Source organism: Lissotriton helveticus, chromosome 4_1 (genome assembly GCF_964261635.1).
Source record: "Lissotriton helveticus chromosome 4_1, aLisHel1.1, whole genome shotgun sequence".
NCBI lineage: Eukaryota > Metazoa > Chordata > Amphibia > Caudata > Salamandridae > Lissotriton > Lissotriton helveticus.
In genome coordinates, this window is record NC_136063.1 from 1,454,976,635 (window position 1) to 1,454,993,562 (window position 16,928).

Here is a 16,928-nt window from a genome sequence, read left to right on the forward strand (position 1 = left end):
GTAACTTGCCTTATATGTCAAGATAGACTGTCCAGAGGGACCGACAAAAAATACAGTTTCGGAAACTACACAATGCATCGCCATATGACTAGGTGGCATCCTAACAACTACAGTGCTGCACAGTTTCGGAACGACCTAGATAATCTCCCTATTATGGCCAGAAGATCTGTTGTACCGGAAGTAACGGGACCAGAGGGCAGGGAGATGGTGCCAAATATACAAATGAGATTTGGTGATGTAAAACACATCTGCGTATTTTGCGATGGATTCATTTCCTACGGAGAAAAAAGCATCACTCTGATCAACAGAGCTATTGACTATCATATGCAAGTTTGTACGAAACGCCCAAAATAATAAATACTTCTTTTTTTTGTTTTGTTGCTCCTGTTGAGCCCTTTACAATGAATCGTTTTCATTGCCCCCTCCAAGAAAAACCCCAAAAAATATAAAACTGTTCAGAAAAATTCAAAAAAAGTAAAAAAATGTTCTGAAAAATAAAAAAAAAAGTTATTTTCAGAACTACCTCCCCGTTATTAAAAAATTGGTACAATATTTGGAACTGTGCCAACCTCTATTTCTCTTAGTTCGCTTCCCAGTTCGCTCCCCGGTACGCGAACCGGAAGCGAACCAAAAACAGTAAGTATAAGGGAAGGAAACAGACACTTATGTTAAAAGAAAGACAGCTATAGGGGAGTAAACTAGAGATACTATTACCCGTAATCCACTGCTGATGATGTCACATATTACATCATTCATGACATGCTCAGTGACATCATCAGCAGAGGATTGCGGGTTTTTTGGCAACGTGCCTTATCCACGGTTTAATAACGCTGCCTTTTGCTTTATATAAGTTTTCAAATTGTATGAAATATATACCAATAGGTCGTTATGAACCTTTAGGTAGTGCTTTTCTTCATGAGGTCTGGTCGCTTCCATACACATACAGATGTTTCAAATATGATCAAGAAGTTTATCTGAATGTAGAGGAATGCACTGAGACGCCAGATCATTCACTAATGTGTAGGCACATACAGTTACACGGTTCATGCAACAAACACCGACCAAATATGGCTTGCGTGTTGCAAGGCACGCCAGTTCCTGCTATCATCCCCACGTTCAAGTTGTTGGAAAATGGTAGTTATTTGATGCTCAATAATGAAGATTGTTCTGAGTTAATTAAAAGTATTCCTTTTATCGTAACAGTAAGTGAACGGGTTATTTGCTGCAGAAATGTTCTATTTCCTCCCACACATGAACATAGGGAGTTTTCAATCTGGCCACAAATACCAACCTTGGGACAGATTTCAACGGCATGGCAAGAATAAGAGCTCTTTTGTCTCAGAGAGAGGTGGCCTTGAGTTCGGCCCGTGAAACTTTCATGCTTCACATAGCGAACACCCGTACAGAGGTGCACACACTTTTCAATTCAGATTTGCCTTTCAAATTCAGCAAGATGGTTCCGACTATCTTTAACGCATCCTCCGCAAAGTCCCTGGCGCACTTTTTTAAAGTTGTTACCAGTGGTCTCGTGACTTCATTTGAGAAAATCTTTGGACTCATCCCTGCTTCCTTTCATTCTATTTTCTCCACTCTGGTTCGTGGATTGGCATTTTTACTTGCATTACCAGCGGACGCTCTTGTGCTTTTTTACATTTTTAAATATGGATGTCCCTCCTATGCAACCTCCCACCCTGCAGCTGCTGACACTGTTCCGCAATCGCATGCTAGAATATTATGGCACAATGCCGTTGGCGATATTAAGCACGGCATATGGATTATCTTTTCGATTCTCCTACTTCACCTGTGTCCAGCCTGTATTTCACTGCCTGACCTGTGATTTCGATTGGGCCATTGATTTGTGTCTCTGCGGACCGGTTTCTCCTGACGTCGACTTTAATCAGCTGATGACTCCTATCATTACTCACGAGTTGGTTTGTCCTGGCGAAAGGATTATGGCTGTGGCATTGATGCATGGACTACTTGGTCCCTGGAATTTACTGGCGGCAGCACAGTCTTTCTTGGAACAGAGCTTTCTTGAAAATCCACCGAGCTGTCCTCTGATGGTGATAGAGGATCCGGTGCTGGGAGAGCATGTATGTTCTTTTCCGCTTTTAAATTGGATGGCTGAACTGTTTTCGGATGAAGACGGTGACTTCCTATTGGAGGCTGTTGCAGCTTATTTTGCATACACAGTTATGTCATAGACCTTTTTCATGTTTGATATGCTGAGTACTAGCATTTCATTGACAATTCATTGACTTATTTGTCAAGTTTTTATTATTTACCTTGCCTATTGGCTTAAGACTCGATAAAGTACTTGGCTGTTTTATTTTTCTTTAGCATTAAATTTTCCTAGTTTTTAATGCTTTACCTTGCGGACCGTCCACATATAAACTTGCAATCTGCTCTCATGAGATGGCACTTCTATTATCTTATTCAGTTCGTTTCCGGATCATGGGGAGGTGTCATCTAGGTCCTGGATATCTTTACACCGTGTTAAGTTAGCATGGGCTCATTACCGGTTTAAACGCCATTTTTCCTTTTTTGCAACTTCTGCACACGACACTTAGTTGTTGCTTTAGCTTTCCACCTAGTAGTTCATCGTGGTTTACATGAGAATAATATGTTATTGCTCTACTATCTGCTTTGCTTGTTAAACTATATCTGTACAGCGAGTGCTAAAGTTTCAAGAACAACACGATACAGAATTGTTATGAGGTCTGATCTCCACGACTTCATACTCATAACATAAGTGCAACTTCTGCCAATTCTGGGCATGAGGCGGGTTTTATATTGCTTTGCCGAACACACATACATAACAGTTGATGCGGCTCACATGAAGAGAGAGCTGGTGTATGCTGATGTGATTCCTTCAAATCTAAGACACTAAAGTATGGGCACGCCCTAAACCAACACAAAGAGACCTTCTTAGCAAATAATATAATATGTGTATTAGGGAGGGTGAGATATAAGCAGCCGCGGGCCGTGGAGGGAGTTACGGTGAGGCAGGGAGGCGGGGAGGGGGAGAAGCAGGGTGGAGCCCTCTCTACCTTGCCCCTCCCCCTCCCCGCCTCCCTGCCCCACCGTAACTCCCTCCACGGCCCGCGGCTGCTTATAAGTGTTGCTAACTCTTATTCATTTACAGCATGTTAACATACTATCACCATTCGCTTTTTATGTACTAGTAACTATGCTGGTAATTTTGCTACTGATAATATGTGTACTTGTATTATCTAAGATACTACGCCTGTGAAGACGGCATTAGTAAATAAACATTTCAAATACACATGTGTTCTTCTTAACTCCATGTTCTGGTTTCTAAGAAATATATAACGACCGACTGTTCATGAGTTCCACGTATCCTGAGGTACTATAAGTTCATATTCTGGATTGTCTAAACATTGAGAGTTTGTTATATCCAATGTGACACTGTACCTAGCTTGCTAAGGAGTTTTTGATTACTAACGTGAGTTTTGGGACACCCTAATTCGCCGAGGTTCCAATCCTCTGTCCACAGTTCTGTGTGAGAACAGAAACCCTGCGACAGGGGCACCCCCGACCCTTGCTGGAGCTTCATCACACTTGCGATACAACTCCAGCAATGCGCCATCTTTACGGCACAGATACATCACGCATCTGTGCTGTTTTTGCCCCATGATGCGCCGCATTGTAAATGCAGCACACCATAGGTGACGGAACAGCGGCACAGAATGACTAACACATCCCTGGTGATGCGCCAGTCATCATAAATGTATCCCTATGCTTCTTATCTTGTTAGAGATGAACCGCCATATGTATCAAAGTTTTTTGCATTTCCTAAATAGCGAACTTTAAGGAATAAATAGCGATTCTTTACCATTCCTAGTTTGCGATGAGCTATTTGCTAATTACAAATTACCCATTCATTTCCTTCATTTCCATAGGGCGGTTGGACTCACTTTTAGCTCGAACGGCTGAATGGATTTCCACGAAACTTGGCAAAATTGTAGGGACTGGTAGCCCGATGTGCCTTTGCTATGTCTCAAGATATATGCTCCAGTGGTTTTTACGAAAATTAACTTTGAAAAATATATATTGGGCTACATTGGCCTATATATATGTTGGAGCCCAAATGTAGCCCAATGTAGCCCAAAGATGGCCGCCAGACACACAAAAAAACAAATGTAGCCCAAATATCAGCCAGATGTAGCCCAACTATAGCCCAGTGACAGAATGACCAATCAGCTTCGCAAACCTCCGTTACGCGAAGCGGAGCGCTGTTACAGATATATATCTTTTTTTGAACGTTAATTTCTCAAAATCCACTGGAGCACATATATTGAGACCTAGCAAAGGCACATCGGGCTACCAGTCCCTAATATTTTGCCAAGTTTCGTGCAAATCCATTCAGCCGTTCGATTATTATTATTATTATTATTTTTTGCCCCGCGGGGCCCTTTTAAAACCTCCACATCAAACCTAGGGGGTCAGCGAGGATCTACTATGCCCCCTTATAGTTATTTCCCCCTTTGTTTTGACCTCCTCTTGTCTCTCGATCCTACCGAGAGACAAGATGGCGGCCGCTACGGACTGTTTGGAATGTTGACAGACGCCGGAGAACCAATCAGCTTCGCTTCACAAAGCTCCGTTGCGCGAAAAGTACGCGTCCTGGGCCGCTGCCCAGTCCGCTGTTACAGATATATATCTTTTTTTAAACGTTAATTTCTCAAAATCCACTGGAGCACATATATTGAGACCTACAAAAGGCACATCGGGCTACCAGTCCCTACAATTTTGCCAAGTTTCGTGCAAATCCATTCAGCCGTTCGGGCTAAAAGTGAGGCCAACCGCCCTATGGAAATTAACATGGGAAAAACGCGTTTTGGGACCCCCCTTTTGTCTCGGCCCCCCCTTGACGAACCCCCCCAAAATTTTCAGGGGCTGCCCAGAAACAAAATGTGCCATTTTCCTGAAAATTTCAGCCAATTCCGTCCACAAACGCCAAAGTTATTAGACATAGAATTTTCAAAAATCCCATAGGGAAAAAATCCTAACTATATATACCTACTGGCGACCGCCAGTAGGTAATATACATATATACATATATACATATATATATATATATATATATATATATATATATATATATATATATATATATATATATATATACATATACATGCATATATACATACATACATACATACATATACATACATATATACATATACATACATATATACATATACATACATATATACATATATACATATACATACATATATACATATACATACATATATACATACATATATACATATACATACATATATACATATACATACATATACATACATATACACATATACATACATATACACATATACATACATATACATACATATATACATACATATATACATATATACATATATATATATATATATATATATATATATATATTCAGTCTCACAAGTTGCCTTTTATAGAATGCACTCCCAACAAGTCTTTCAAAAGCACAGGAACAACTTAGGTCACAGTCAGATAAATTAATGATCGCATGCCTAGCCTGATGCGCTTCAGAGTAAAATCTCCTTCTTCAGAGTCAGCATGCATGGCCATGTTCGTTTCGTAATTACTCCAACTCATATAACCCCTCAATATATATCCTGCCCAGGTGGGCCTCTGAATATGTTGCATCACGGGAATTGGAGTCCAATAAAACCCTCGTGGGTCCGAAACATATGCGGTTATAAAAATGTATAGCGTGTTCTGTGGTTTCGGACCCGCAAGGGCTTTATTGGACTCCAACTACCTTTGTGCAATTCTGTTCTACCATTTTGGCTGAAGTGCCCATAAAAAATCCCAATAGAAGTTGAAAGGGGCAAAAGCTATTTGAAGACCCCCCCCTTTTCTCAGACCCAACTTAACAGATCACACCAAACATTTCCAGCAAGGAACTGAGGTTGATGAACTTTTTTTTTTCGGAATGTTTTATGAAGATTAGCCAAACAGTACCAAAGTCATTAGTAAAATAAAAAATACTTTTCCATTGGAAACTGTGACTATAAATGCATAGTGGCAACCACAAATGTCTAATATATATAAAGAAACTATAGCTTGCACTCTTGCCATCCACTGCTTATGATCTTTTATATGACATCATTCATGACTTGCTTTATGACATCATTAGTTACATCACTGATGACATCTGAAATTACATCATTACGGACATTACTGCACAAAGCAAGTGCGCAAGTTATAGCTACTTCAGTTAACTATTACAGCCAGATTAATTTTTTTTCATTTGAATGTTTCACTAAAACTTGCATTTTCACCTAACTATAATGTTACTTTAACCTTCTGTTTTTTTCCGTAAATACTGAGTTTAAAAAAAAATATAAAGTATGATATTTGTATCCTACTTAAATATAACACCACTTCAGTGAAAAATAATTACACACACACACAAATATACAGGCAGATGCACAGACGCAACATGCCATGGCTTTTAGTAGTTAACACTTGTTAGATGCAGGCAGGAGTGAAGATGGCATGGTCCACCGGGAAGTGCACTTAATGTAAACAGCATTCCCCCGTGTAATTACTCCAGTAAGGAGGTAATAGGTGAAGCATTAATCCAGACATAGCCCTGTAAATCCCCTAACTTGTCACCAATTACATCAATGAAGAGTCAGCTTTGAAGTTATTAGCCACCCTTGACTTGAAGATTGTGTTTCCGAATTACTAACTGCACATAATACTCTGTTTCTTGAGATAATGTTTTACTGAAAGTGTTAAAAACCCTACCCAAAGAAAGGTTATGAGTTTTGTTTGCTTCACATTGGCCTGTGCGAGGAAATCTGCAGTGAAATTCCAAAAGGTCTTTTTTAAGAAGACACGTGTTAGGAATATAAATGAGGCCATCCTAACACAAGCACGTTTTTGCTGCTGAAACCCGAGCACATTATAAAAAGTTGTCACTTGAACACAGTGATGACTCTTTGAATATGGAGGGGCTCATCCGTTTAAACTAGAATGAGCGCTTTAAATGGGCCGGTACTGAGTACCAGCACTTTTTTATTTTAAGAGGTAGAGTACTGGCACTTCTGAAGAGAGACGTAATACTTTTAATTGGAGAGTACCCGCACTTCTTAGAAACAAGCAAGGTACTCTGGTACTGAGTACCGAGTACCTGCACTTCAATTATTATTACATTTCAAGCACTGACTAGAATCAAACCGATACATTGAATGTAAAGTAGTTCCCAGTGACCCGTAAGTTGAAACCCCATTGAGAGATACATACGTTGATTTTGAGGGAGGAGGGCGGTACGGCAGATTTATGGTTGCGTGTAAGTTATTAATCTAATTTTAAACAAAACTTGGGCAGGGATACTGCACGGAGCCTTCAGAGCAGGACATACCCATTTTCTTGTAAAAGTACGCTCCTTACACTGGCTGGGACGGTGCTAGCCTGAGCCAGACACCTCAATGCAAACACCATGGATGAAACAAAGGCACTTAGCTTGTCATTGCACAGGGTCTTACGGGATACACTATGATTTGGAGGCATTTTGTTGACTTGTTCAATCTCTGTAGGCACAAGATATGCATGCACTGCAAGATCATCTATCTTTCTATATGAGCAATTGCATCAACAACCATTTATACAGAACTAGTAAATGTTGATGGTTACCCAAAGGAATCCTTTTTTGCAGCCTTAGAATACCAACATTCTGAGGAAAAAACAGCAAGTTTATACACTTATGACCTGCACTTTGTACGCTGCTCCTTGTTGCAGGTTCACAACACACCAAGCTGTTCTGCAAGGATTGTAGCTGCGACCCGTAGGAGCCTGTAACCTGCAGTTTGTACGCTGACTGTTGATGTAGGTTCTTCGCTCACTAATCTGTACTCGAGTAATGTAAGTAACTTGTGACCTGCAGGGAACACTATCTGAAACGAAAGCAGTAACCCACTGATCTATCTAAATAAAATAAAAATTTTGCAGCAGGCATATTAACCCTCTTTGCTACTTTATGGTGAATCAAACCTGTGACGTGACAGTACACAGATCTCTCCAGTAAGTGCATTTGCCACCAGAAGTAATGTATGGCTATTATTCCCCGGAACCTGCTCGGTATGCAAAGACCTCTGCAGTGGGTGCCTTAACTCTGCAATATGGTTTAATCTACAGTCAGTTAAGTAAACCAGAACAGATTTACTCTTCTGTTTGTCCTAGTTGCAAATTGTTTTGGGGCAGAGTTTATTTAAAAAATGTTTAAGTTGATTGTCATGCTACTCTCTTTATTTCTGATCTCAAAATGAATACACCCCCTTCCGCTGCCACCAGTGATTATTTTGAAAAAAATAAGTGCTGGGGTTAACGTCAGGAGGCGGCTTCCTTACTTATTCAATCCCCCTCCTCTTGGACCTCAAGGAAATAGGGGGTACCTTAGCTTTATAGGGCGGCTTCCACCAACCCATTTCTCCTAAAACAGAACTAACTACTAACCATGAAAGTGGGGAGAGGATGTGGCGTACTGGCCAGAGCTGCAGAATTCGGAGTTGGGGAACCAGGTTCGAGTCTTGGCTCAACATCCTGTGATTCTGGGGAAATCACTTGACCTCCCTGTGCCTAACAAAAATGAATGTGTCCTTAACTGGTGCTCATGAAAAGTGCCGGTGTTGTTGACTAAGGGCCGGTGCTAATGATTAAGTGCCAGTGCTAAGCACTGGAAACCATGGGCTCAAATTAAGCACTGGCTGCCACCCCTAAACCCCCAGTGTATAGGATTACAGAGTATTTTTCTTTACATTTTCAGCACTGAGTATAAATTGAGAATCCAGAAAACCACACGGCTGGCCTGGTGAAACATGTTCCCTCTAACCCCAGGTCCCAAGGTGATTCCAGCCACAGTCTTACCTGATCACAGTGGGTGTTATTTCTGCACAAAAGAACACACTCAGGCTCCCCACAGCATGTGATGAGAACATCCCCACGATGGAAAATGCTGTAGAGAACTTCTCCTTGACCTCATCACTCATTCCTAAAATAAATCATAGAAACAAAAGAGTACCCCAAATTACTAATAAAAAGAAGCAAATTTAAGATTTAAACAATAACTGGATCAGACAGTCTCTGGTCATTGTTTACAGATTAAGTAATAGCAACCATTTCTCCTTCTCAACCAATGGTCTGTCCCTCCCTAGCATGGAGAGGGTGGATCGACACACAGAGGGGAGTCAATTGGCCGCCTCAGTTCAAGCCATCTCAAAGCCCACACTAAGGGAAAAGCGGATGACTCTTTACAGGCGTCCAGAATGGCAGAAAAGTGTAGCCTAGCGATGTGCGAAATTCGTGTAATTTTCATTTGCGCAATTACGCAAAACTGTGGCATTCAGCGCTATGTTTTCAGCATAAAGTTCCTTCCTCGGATCCAAAACTGATGCGAGGATGCACATTGTGCTTAAAAAGGTGCAAAATAGATCTGAGTCGCTAACTAGGGCTGATCACATTCTGGCTGTACTTGTTGCTGTGGTGCATTCCGCAATTGGACTATTTACCCACGTGCCACCAAATTAAGCCATGTGGCGTAAAGGCATAATTTAGCGTGAAAGCGTAATGCAAAGTGCTGTAAATTATGCAAATTAAGCCTGTGTAACTGAACTTGCACCGAGCCTATTGCAGGCGCCATGACAGAGCCAGCAGATGACGAGGATCTGTGACACCAGAGAAAGGCTCTCAGAGTATCACTAGCCCCTTCAAAGTCTCAAGAGGCTGAAACAACATTGCCAAGCAGACGATCATAGGTGTAAATAGAAGATTAATTAGGTTTTCATGGAAACAAGCTGTGAAGACACCTGGAAAGCCGCCGAGCAGCAGCTCACACTGGAGTGTTTACAGAAGGTAAGAGAGAAAGCGTACTAGGGCTGCCCTGTACATTTCAACAGCAGTGATATATCGTGCAATACCACGTATATCGTCTACAGTGGAACATCCATCAATGTACTTCTTGCAACTACAACACTAATTTTGATTGCAAGTGGAAGCCCTTGAAGTATTATTTGGTCCAATAAAGAATCAACACTGTTTAGGCACTTGGATCTAATTTGCAGTGATTTTACAAAAGAAGCACACAAAATATACATTTTAGATTAGAATTATAAAGGATATACTCTGCTTTACGTTTGTAGTATCAACAAAATGTATACATTCAAAAGACTATCTTTTTGTAAGGCACTGGAGTTAATAAGGGGGAAGGCCCATTACCTTTCACCACATTCGTGCTGTTTTCTAGATTATATATGAAAAATGGTAAGTTTAGATTGTCTTTTAACAAATGGTTGGGAAATGTGTCTTACCACACAAAGAGCTTCCTTTGTGGAAGAGACGCCCCCCCCCCCTCTCTTTCCCTAGACGAAGCTGACCTAGACCCTGAGAGCCATTGGGGATGCTCTAGTGAACAATGAATCTGCAGCTCCAGTTTCTTCATGTACCCTTCTTTAACAGGCCACAAGGATATTTCTGAGAACTATTTAAAGCAGTGTAGTATATGACATGCAGACCCTTCTCAAAGAAGGCAAATTCGATCATGAAGAGAAACCTTCAAAAATCGACAGTGTAAACAGGAACATTTCAATGGATGAATCTTCGATTTGTGCCTTTTAAGCCATACTTCAGGTCTTATTTAGGTTTTGGCAGAGTGGGACTTCTGCAGAAAAGTCGTGATGTAATGTCTGCCACATTAAAAGTAAAGATATCGGATACTACCAAACACCAATTAAACACTTTAGAAAGTTAAAGCTGGAGTGGTGCAACTAAAATCCATTTTTTTGGGCAGTGAGGTAGGAGTCTCATCTTTTGGGGCGGGGACGCTTTTGCCAGGGTGTAAGCAATCTGGGAACCAGAATTTGAAGTTGGATCAAAAGTAGGTAATTATGGGGTATAACTGCTGAATAAATACCGATTCCTGAAACTGAAGAGGAAAACCATTAAATTTGTCTATTAAGCTAAAAGATGCACTGTAACACCGACTCCAATGAATAAGCTTGCAACAAAGACAACAGTAAGGTTGTCCCACCTAATATCCTCCCGGCATCTGGAACTATCTCTGGAATGCCCACTCGGAACAAGACCTTGTTCATAACAGATCACTTTAACTCCTTTCACAGCAATTAAAGAAATATTATTAGATATAAAAGACACACACACGCCGAGGGCTTACCGGCGTTTCCTTGTGGTTGCTGTTGACACTGCTGTTTTCGTCCACAACTAGCCGCACCCGCTCCGCGGGTGCCGCTTCGCAGTTGGGGGCTTGTGTGGCTGTTGGGAGCACGTTGGGAGCACGTTTGCTCACAGCTTCTAAAGAAGGACTCGAGGGAGCAGGGACTACGCTCACACCATCAGCGCCGCTGCAGGGACTCACCTAACCAGGAGCCCCTGCTTTCCGGCACACCAGCTGACCTGTTGCCCCTCCCACCCCTCGCTTCACGCCCCCATAAAGGGACGCCCCTTCCCCGCCGTGCGGGAGCACGCGGGAGAAGCCCGGGCAAAGGGCGGGCCGTCTGTGGCCGTCCGGGGCAGGAGGAGGCAGGGCTGGGCCACCCCTCTTACATCCACTGCAACAGGTCCTAGTTCGTGGTGCTTCATCGTGGGCCCGGAATCCAGCATGTCAATCCGTTCCGGTAAGGCCTTGAGGGGTGGCGGTGAAAGTGCCCCAGGGGGTGCCATGTTCGGCTCTATGGACAAATTTCTCACTAGGGTGGCGGCTGTTATTGACAATGAGATCGCCATATCAGAACGGCGCCTCTCTTTTGACTTCCCCCCTTCAAAAAGTCCTTCTTCGGCATTAGTGATGTCCTCACCAATCTCCATTTCCCCTGCACCCTTGCTTGGGGATTTACCTGGGGATTCTCATATTGCACCACTAGAGATTGGAACAGATGGGGTAGAAAGTTTGCTGATTGATCCTCACCTCGCCAGCCCTTGTACCGTGGTTGTAGAGTCCGGCCCCGACCTTCCCACAGCCGGTTCTCCTGGCATTCAGTCCCAATACTGCTCTGACGCTCCCACACCCGACCCTCAACTTCCGCCCAAGACTCGATCTATCCAGGGGCCTATGAAAAGGAAAGGGAAAAGGGCGATCATCATCCGAAAGGGCTGCCACTCCACGCTTATTAAGCACGCCAGGTATCAGCCCCACAGGGGTTCCACACTCCCAGGTGCCTGAGGACCTGCACCACTTGGGAACTCTAATGCCCCTCCAATTGTAGCTGACACAGTGCTACCCCCCCTGCTGGTCCCAGCAGCACCTGACCTAGCCAACGAGGGTCTCTTTCTGGAGCCGATCGAGAAACTGGTCAGGTCTCTTTTGGTTCCACTTATTGACCAAGTCAAAAGTTTGGGGGACAGGCTTGACCGTTTTGAACAGGTTACCAGGGACAATTTCTTTTCCCTGAAAACCCTGTTCAAATTACAGCCGAAGCCCAGCGAGGATAGGACAGATAGGAACACTGGGAAAGAGGCTTTAGTGAGTCACTCTCTAGGAGAACAGTCGACACAGCCGCCCAAGCGACCAGCTTCCTCGGTCGCCTCCCAGGATGGCCCGAGGCAGACAAGGCCGAATGTCTCCACCCATGCTGCCCAAGTGCATGCCATCCCTCCCCCAGTGGTAACAACCCCTGTGCCTAACCTAGGGCAAAGGAAACATCAGAAGGGAGGGACGGGTCCAACTTCACAACCTGGGGCCGCTTTACACGCCAAAACTGGTAGTGCAGCGACAACCCTTAAGGCTAAACCCACCACCCTTCTGCCCAAAAACCCTTCTCCATTGGCTTTTTCGCAGAAACCTACACGAAAGTGTCCCCCAGTTAACCTCCCCCCTGAGTGCCACCCGTTTGTTGTCGTCCTCACCAAAGTCCCCCCTATTAGGAATACCCAGCAGGAAAATCATCAGGCGCTCAAGAATAAGGTCATCCATTGGCTGAAAATCAACAGGCCCCTCCCTCCGGGAGTGGATGGCATTATTCTTGGCGTACGTAGGGTGGGATGGATTGGACACGGGAAAAAATCTCTTGAAGGGGATTGCGTGGTGGTTAATTTCCAAGACGCAAGAGTCGCCCATTTGATATGCTCTCAAGGGCGATCCACGGCTGGAACGGGTGTCGATGCAGTCGACTTAACATTCTTTTACCCACGGACTATCACGACCACTCCTACCATCCATCTTGGACAATTCCCCTATAACAGCAGTCCTGGGGGTCAATTTTTCGTAGAAAACATCGTCCACGGTCATCCTTCGCCGGGAGTCTTTTCACAGCAGTTATATCCAGCTCCAGTGACACAGAATTGGGGTTCCTGGGGCTGCTGACTCTGTGACGCTCCTGGGGAGGCCCTTGTGGTTTTGAGTCCTGCTGCTGAGCCTACACCCCTCCTTAAAACCTGTAGCCCCTCGACTACATCACAAAGCCAGGCTACTGCCGAGTTTGTAAAAGAGCAAGGGGAGACCGGGGCATCCTCTGACCTTCTGGTTAGCCTCCCTGGTGTGGGTGTTGTGGACACGCTGCACCCTGTCGAGGACTGTAGCATTACGGCTGTGACGGACCCCCCGATTAGGGTTTTCAGCTGGAACGTGGCGGGCCTCGAGAGGAAGTTAGCGCAGCCGGACTGGAACGCGCTAGTGGAACAACACTCCATATGCCTGTTCCAGGAAACCTGGAGTGGGGTGCCCCTGCATAAGGCAGGATATTCCACCCACTTTTTGCCGGCAGTTCTTAGTGCAACTGGCAGGGGCCGCCCTTCGGGTGGCCTCTTAATTTGGGTGGCTTCAGAACTCAACTGCAGGGTGGTGGAGCGGGATACTAAATGCCCGGATCTCCTTAACATATTGCTGAAAAATCCCCAGGGCCGAGTCATCTTAAATATTTTTAACATTTACGCCCGAGGCACAAAGGGGGGTAGAGAATCCCCAGTAATAGCCTGTTTAGAAGCCCAGCTTCGCTCGTCACCTCACAGGTCTTGTACCTTGTTGGCGGGTGATTTCAATTGTTCCTTTGAGCCCCTGGACCTCGAAATTCTAACTGATCAAGAGGAACATGACATCAGGTGGGGGATCCCGTCCCTTGAACTCAGTCCCATCAAAAAGTGGACAGAAGTTGCCCTCCAGATCAACTCACTAGCTATGGAGTTTGGTCTGAGAGCTGCCAATGGCAGGACCAGGTCCGACAAAGCAGGGGCCCATACCTACAATAGGCCAGGGCACACGTCACGGATTGATTACTTTCTCCTTGACATACACCTGTGGAGCATGGTGGAGGACATGGTGATTATACCATCCGTCGAGAGTGATCACAATCTCCTCTCTCTCACCTTGTCTCACAGGCGGCTAATTAGCACTGTGAGCAGAACTTCTCGTAACCCCGCCCCGGACCCGTCAGTAGTCGCCAACTGTGGACGGCGGCTAAAGTGGGCGAAGTTGGCACTTTCAGAGGAGAAAACTTCTGCTATCAGGCAGCTTCTTGCCTCAGCCCTAGTCAATCTCGACCCCCAAGAGGACGGGTTGCTGGAGGTGGCCCAAAGGTTTTGTACCATAACCCAGGCTATTAGTGACCTCTTTGTAGTTCCAGCTAATACGAACAGAAGGAAACCAAGCTCACGAGCTAGACAGGGCTGGTACAACCAGAAGTGCAGGGAGGCGAAGTCACTTCTCATTGAAGCAGTTAAGTCCAAACTACCGTCCAAGACTAGGGTGGCCAGGAGACATTATGCACTCTGCCAAAAAAACGCTAAGATGGAGTGGGAGGATAACTTCTGGCAGGACCTCCTGGCTGCCAGTCGTGGGAAAGACGCCAAAGGTTTTTGGGATTTGGTGGGCAATAGGAACCGTCCCGAGGATACCCTGAGGACCTGTACCATCAATGCCCAGACCTGGTTCTACCACTTCCAAAAACTCTATTCTGCCGCTGAAGGCCCACTAAACGACCCTTTTAACCTCCCGCCCTCCATTCTAGTCCAAGACCTGGATTTTTTTTCGGTTTTGGATGTTACAAAGCAGATTAAAACCTTGGTACCATTAAAAGCAGCTGGTCCGGATGGCCTACCAGGCGATATCCTCCGAGCATATCCGGAAGAATGGGGGGTACTAATCTCTGCACTCCTCAATGCAATCGTTGGGGGAGGCCCTGTGCCAGATTCCTGGAGAGGTGCGGAGGTGGTCCCCATCTACAAAAAGGGCAGCCGGGATCTACCTGGGAATTACAGGCCTATAAGCCTAATAGACTCGAGCCAGAAACTGGCGGGGAAAGCCATTTTGGGGAGGATCTCGCAATGGGTGGACGATAACCACATCCTGTCCGATATGCAAGCCGGGTTCCGTTCAGGCACAGGAACTATTGAACAGGTCTTTAGGCTCCTGCTATTACACTGGAAGGTGGTGGAGCTGGGCAAAGGCAGTCTTTATTTGGCCTTTATTGACCTGAAGACTGCCTTTGACCTGGTTCCTAGGGAGGAACTTTGGAGGGTGCTTCACGGACTAGGGATGCCCCCGTATATACTAAACCTCCTTATCAAACTGCACAACAACACCTATGCTCAGGTCAGATGGGGGTTGAACGGGGAAAAGACCGATAAGATCAGGGTCGAGAGGGGAGTAAGGCAGGGTTGTGTCCTGGCCCCCACCCTATTCTCCCTCTACATTAATGGAGTGGTAGATCATCTACTCGGCGAACCAGCAGACGCTTCCACTCTGGGAGGCGTAAAAATTCCAACTTTGCTGTTCGCCGACGACACCCTCCTCATCTCTAAAACCCCCCAAGGTCTCCAGACACTACTGAACCGCTTTCAGGACTTTTGCACCACCAGGGGACTTGTCATCAACGTGGAAAAAACCAAGTACCTAGTTATGCATCCACCACGCAAACTTGGCCGCCCTCCCATTCTGAACTCCATACCCCTTGAAAGAGTGGCAGAATTCGACTACTTGGGAATTCGACTTAACGACGCGATGAGCTGGACCGCCCACATCAATAAAAAGACAATGGCCCACAAAAGGGTGGGGGGGGCCCTCCTCAAGGAGTTCAACAACTCAACAAAACACTGTGTTGCCCCTCTACTAGACATATACAAAGTACGCGCGGTCCCTGCGTCACTCTATGGAGCCGAACTTTGGGGCCTGGGCAAAGTGGATTTACTGAGCAAGGCCGAAAACAAATTCATTAAAGATCTCCTTGCCATTCCATCGAGTAGTCCGACTATCCCAGTGCTCATGGATACTGGCTGCAAAGCTATAAGGGATCAGGCCCGTCTTCGACCCCTCTTGCTCTGGGCTCGCCTGTGGAGGGTTCCTGAGCTAAAATCTTATGCCAATGGTCTAGCTGAGGTGATGCACTCCGACGGTTGGCATAGTATTAAATGGCTGAAGGACATTAAACATCTTTTAGGGGACCTAGGCCTGGCCTCCTGTTGGCATAGCCACTCCGCTCCCCCGAAGGAGACTTTAAAAAAACTTTTTTGGGAGTGGGTTCGTGTGAAGCGCATCAGTAGCCAGCAGCACTGCAAAACTACCACAGCTTTTCTGCTGATAAAAGATGTCGTCACCTACGAGCCGTACATGGACATAATAACAATCGCCATGGATCGGTCCCTGTACATCAAATTCCGGTTAGGAACCCTACCCTTGGCCGACTTCTGCTCCAGGTGGAATAAACCCCAGTCCTCATCACGCTTTTGTGCTCTTTGTCCCGATAAATCAGAGACGGTGCCACACTTTCTTTTCGAATGCCCGGACTATGGTCGCCCCAGATCACGTTGGCTTGGTCCTATCTGCAGAGAATTGGGTACCCGCCAGTACTCTGTTGCCCTCCGGATTCTTTTAACCAATACAGCCCCTCCCATTGTTTGTGCTGTTGCCAAGTTTTTAAAATGGGCTTGGTTGATTAGACATAGAA

At 45.1% G+C, this 16,928-nt stretch overlaps 1 protein-coding gene across 1 annotated transcript in view; it reads right to left on the reverse strand.

Annotated features, from left to right (window-relative positions):
• SLC22A23 (solute carrier family 22 member 23) overlaps window positions 1-16,928 on the reverse strand; it is a 610,381-nt gene that overhangs the window by 25,186 nt on the left and 568,267 nt on the right. Inside the window, exon 9 of the mRNA XM_078688041.1 lies at window positions 8,908-9,031. Coding sequence (XP_078544167.1) covers window positions 8,908-9,031 — 124 coding nt within the window. The remainder of the gene's footprint in view (window positions 1-8,907; window positions 9,032-16,928) is intronic.